Consider the following 4,730-nt stretch of genomic DNA (forward strand, 5'->3'; position numbering starts at 1 on the left):
AGGTCTCAAGATATTTGTCCTTGCCTCTCCAAATGGTTTGGTACTGGATTTTGAGGTGTATCAAGGAAAGAGCACATTCAGGGGCAAAAGACTGGGAGTTGGAGCTTCAGCAGTCTTGTGACTTGTTCAATCTCTTTCCCCAGGAACTTTAGTATTCTGTCATTGATACTTCACAATTGACCGAATGGATGTATTGCTCTCAAAGGGTCTTCCATCAACTGGAAGCATTATGAAGAACAGAGTGCCAAAGCTGTGCAATATACCAGAAGATAGGCAACTGAGAAAAGGAGGGAGAGGGACATTAGAGGGAGAGGGTGTGAAGAGAGCCTGAGCTGGCTGTCACAAAGCTTGATTCATTAGTCACTAATTTGTACATTTTCACATTCTTTAAATTCTGGCTTAGTTTAGACTGAAATTCTCCTGTTGTCTACTACAATGGACATACTGTGAAATTTAAACCAGTTTTGTATGGGCTTACAAGAGTTGCCTTTTATCATACAGAGGAAGCAAGTTGTTATAATGTTGCTCCGGCAAGAGCTTGCTTGTTCTGAGCCGTGCATGGCCAAAGCCATAAAACCCATTCACCCTGCCAGACCCGCAGTGGTACAAGAGCGCCCCTACTGGTAAGAAGTTGTATGTACACAATATATATCAATATATGAGGGAAGAAAAGAAAAGAAAAAAGACAGAATTGAAGACTAATTAAAAAAATAGCGTTGTATTTATTTTTTTTACTGTTTCTCAACTCACGCCCACGTGAAGTTATTACAGTAAGCACGGCTGGGTAGTTCAGGAAGAAGCGAACGCGTTTCTCATGCAGCAGTTTCTTACATTCATCATACTTTTTGCGCTTGTCGCTGAGAAGCTTGGAGTAGTCCGGAAACACCACAATGCAACGCCTTCTCCAGATCAAGTTTCCCATTTCGTGTACTGCCTTTGTGATGCGTTCACATTCTTGAAATCTCTCTAATGTGCAATGATAAGTCTAGGATGGGAGCACTGGTTACCCTGATCTGGAGACAATGGACCCAGTGTAGGTGTCCTCTCTAGCTAGCCCGCGCCCCTAGCTAGCCCTTAGCTAGGGGCGCGGTCCTCTCCAGCGCTCAGCTCCTCCTGTCGCCAGCCAACCGATCCCAGCAGCAGAACCCTCCGTGGCCACGGCCGAATCTCGGCAGCGACCCAGTCGCTCCTACTCCAACACCCAGTCATCCGTTCCTCGACGGCGACCAGTTGGATGAGTCTCAGCGGCAACCAGTCCTCTAGTCCTCCAGTCCTCCAATCCGCCGCTCTGCTGCCCCTGCACCTGTGATCTGTCCGGCTCCGTTTCTGCCTTCAACTGCACAGCTACCTCTTTATTACTGGCTTCCCGGCTGCACGCTGCTTAGCTAATGAAGAATGACTGTGCTGCTGCAGTGGGCGTCTCCGGGTATGAGTGGTAACGTCACCTCAAAAGCAAAACACAAAATCATAAAAACATGCGACACAACAAACCAAAAAAATAATCATAAATAAATCTAATAGGAAAAATAAATAACTTCAAAATATAACAAGGAAAGCAACAATGTAAAAAACATGAAATAAACTCAAAAAAGGAAAACGAGGCCACATTACTGCACAATGTTGAGGAGTGTTGTTAGAGTTGCTTTCAGAAATGCCACCATGTCATCCTTCACAGAATTCAGCAAAACCCAGAAAAAGCAAATCATTGTCACGCTCTCTGTTTTCCATGTCAACGATCTTTTGTCTCAGTATTTCAAAATCGGCGCAAGAAGCCATGGGGTTTCTCTCTTGCTTCTCGTGTGCGTCTTCTGAAAAACAGTCGGTCCTCCACTTCAGAAATCCGGCTAACAATGTCGGCAATTCTCCTCTCTGTTGCATTTCTTGTCTTTTGTATCTCTTCAAGTTTCTTGTCGCGATTTTCAGACTTCTCCACAAGAACAGCCGAAAGCTTAGCCAGTTCCTTCGCCAGACACACCTGAAGTCATCACATTCGTAGTATCAGAAGCTGAGGCCTGGTTAGCCTGATCCTGAGAGAGGTCAGCTGGATTAGGAGTAGCAACCTTGCCACTTTTACTTCCTCCTCCAGCAAAGCTGGGTTTAATTGAGTTTCTGGTCATCTTTGACATCTTACCACTAGCACAGAGATATCTACCAATATTTCCCAGGTGAAAAAAAGTATACTTTAGTATAATTCAAACATACTTACATTTGTGAAAGTACACTTTAAATATACTAAGTATTAAGTGTACTACCTATAAATATATCTGAAGTATACTAAAAGTATGCTTGTACCAATTTCGAAATTAGAACTTTAAGCACACTTAAACATAATTATACCAAAATACACTTTTAATATATTAAATAAAATATACTTTAAGTAAACAAAAATATATATTTGCCCACATGTAAATATACACTTGCTCAAGTATATTTAAAATATATTTAAAATATATTTTGTGTATATTTTAAAATATATGCTCAAAATAGATTTTTTTTAATTCACTAAACACTACTTTAAATTATTAATTTCATTATTTTTTAAATTACATCTTAGTGTAAATTTTAGGCTAAATTTGTTATAAAAGTATTACCGATTAAACTTTAAAAATTATGTAGTAATATTACTACATACATACATACATACATACATGCTCTACATGTTTTTTTTAAATCATCCAGTTCTTCCTTGGAAAGGGTTAGGGAAAGCATTCAGATGCATATAAAAAAATCTTCTAAAATATCAGTAAGCTCAGCAGGTGAGGTCAATATTTCTTTAATTTCTCCAAACAATATTCCTATTATTTTCTTGACATTTAAGCATCACTTCCAAAAGTCTATGTGGTTTCCACCTTAGTATTTATGTTCAGTCACATGCATCAGGAAATCTACTCTAACTGATCCTTTAATTCACATTGTGTAAGCTTAAATTCAAATTCTGTTTTGAATTTCCAAAATTCAATGCATTCACTAGTATTTGACACTGATTTTAACCGTTACTTTATTTTACAGTTACTTTTTATAATGGGAGCTAAAACAAATGGCACCTAAATAACAGCTCAAACAAACACAGGATTAGGGAGACTTCCAAATTTAATAAAGTACCCTAACTTAGGTATTAAGTGTTCAATAAATACCTTATGTAATAGTTTAATGTTGAACCTCCATCTGTTAATTTTAGTATGTTCCTGAGGAAATTTGATTTTATTAATAATAGGCTTGTGGTCTGGTAGGCTCTTTGAGAATTCTAACTGAAAACTGAACCAATTTAGACAGAGAGGACACAGTCTATTTTTGATGTCCTTTTATGGGGTGCTAAATAGAAAGTCAGTTCTTTAGCAGTCAAATGTAATACTCTCTAAACTTCTCAAATTTCTTGTACAACTCACAGCTTTTGAAAACGTTCAGTGGGAATGAGTGTTGCCAATATAAAATTTTCTCTCTATAGGAAGTCTACTCTCATGCTAAAGTGGATTCTCCTTTGGACCTGTCAACCACCTCTCTTCCTTCACGATGTATCAGCTGTCAATCTGCGGCAGTTCATTGGATGTGCAGTTCGGGAATTCACCTTCCTTGCCAAGAAGCCTGGTTGTGGTGGTTTGCTCATCACTACTGATGCCTGCTGGGGGCGCTGTGAGACATGGGAGGTGAGAAGCACAAAAACAAGATAATCTTTCTTAGAGTGAAACCACACAGATAATGTGGGACTTTTTTAGGATGTGATGAAAGCAAATTTAAGTGAGAAAGATATTCAGCCCCCTGGAATATAGCAACATGAATTAAGTTCATATTATTTCTGATACTGTCATGAAGTGCAATGTGCAGGTGGTGAGAGAGGCACCATAGACCCAGGTTGTTGAGTGAAAATGATGATTTTAATAAAGAATGTCCACAAAAGTTCCAAGTCCAGGCAGCACAGTTGAGTGAAAGGCTGAAGCTCGATAACTGGTAGCAACTGGTAAACAGGGAACACGTGAATGAAGACAAGACGGTAAATGAGACGCTTACTGAGACGAGGATCCGACAAAGACACAGAGACACAGATGACATGAACTCTTGTGTTGTCTTGCGGGTCAAAAGTGACCCAGTAGCATGTTTAGCTTTAGAAAAAAATACCCCAACCCTTTTGCTGACTTGAAATTTTATGACTTTTCCTAAATGAACTGCATCAGTACAAAAAGTGACACTTTGTTTTTGTTTATATTTCCATGTGAGCTTTTCACCACTAGGGTTCAAGGACTGTCTTATGGGTCATTTTGGACCTGTGAATTATAAAACCATTTAAACGCCAAAAAAATGTTCAACACACACACAAACTTTCTCTAAAACATACACATTTTGGCCTCTTGTATCCGTGATCTTGTTCTTTTGGTCATGACCCAAAGCTCATGACCATAGATGAGGGTGGGAACGTAGATCGACTGGTAAATCGAGAGCTTTGCTTTTTGACTCGGCTTTCTCTTCACCACGACAGACTGGTACAGTGCCCGCTTCCCGGCAGGCACTGCACCAATCCGCCCGTCGATCTCCCAGACAAAGCGCAGCCCTTTGTCTGGGCTATGATGATAAATCATACCCCTATGTTTTATCATCATAGGGGTATGATGATAAATAATGTTCGATTCAGTGTTCCCTCCCTTGGACGCGGGTCACTGGGGCCCCACTCTGGAGCCAGGCCTGGAGGTGGGGTACAATGGCGAGCGCCTGGTGGCCGGGCTTTTACCCATGGAGCC

The 4,730-nt window shown here is 40.2% G+C and overlaps 1 protein-coding gene across 2 annotated transcripts in view; it reads left to right on the forward strand.

Annotated features, from left to right (window-relative positions):
• The window catches only part of LOC106934787 (glycoprotein hormone beta-5-like), a 21,400-nt gene that overhangs the window by 10,798 nt on the left and 5,872 nt on the right, over positions 1–4,730 (forward strand). Inside the window, exon 2 of one of the 2 annotated variants that reach the window (XM_015014905.1) lies at positions 3,446–3,644. In XM_015014905.1, the coding sequence (XP_014870391.1) occupies positions 3,446–3,644 (199 nt within the window). Of the gene's footprint in view, positions 1–2,659; positions 3,645–4,730 lie in introns of those variants that run through there. The other variant, XM_015014904.1, reaches the window with a different exon arrangement.

Source organism: Poecilia latipinna, unplaced genomic scaffold, assembly GCF_001443285.1.
Source record: "Poecilia latipinna isolate Pla-1442-1.1 unplaced genomic scaffold, P_latipinna-1.0 Scaffold1859, whole genome shotgun sequence".
Classification (NCBI taxonomy): Eukaryota; Metazoa; Chordata; class Actinopteri; order Cyprinodontiformes; family Poeciliidae; genus Poecilia; species Poecilia latipinna.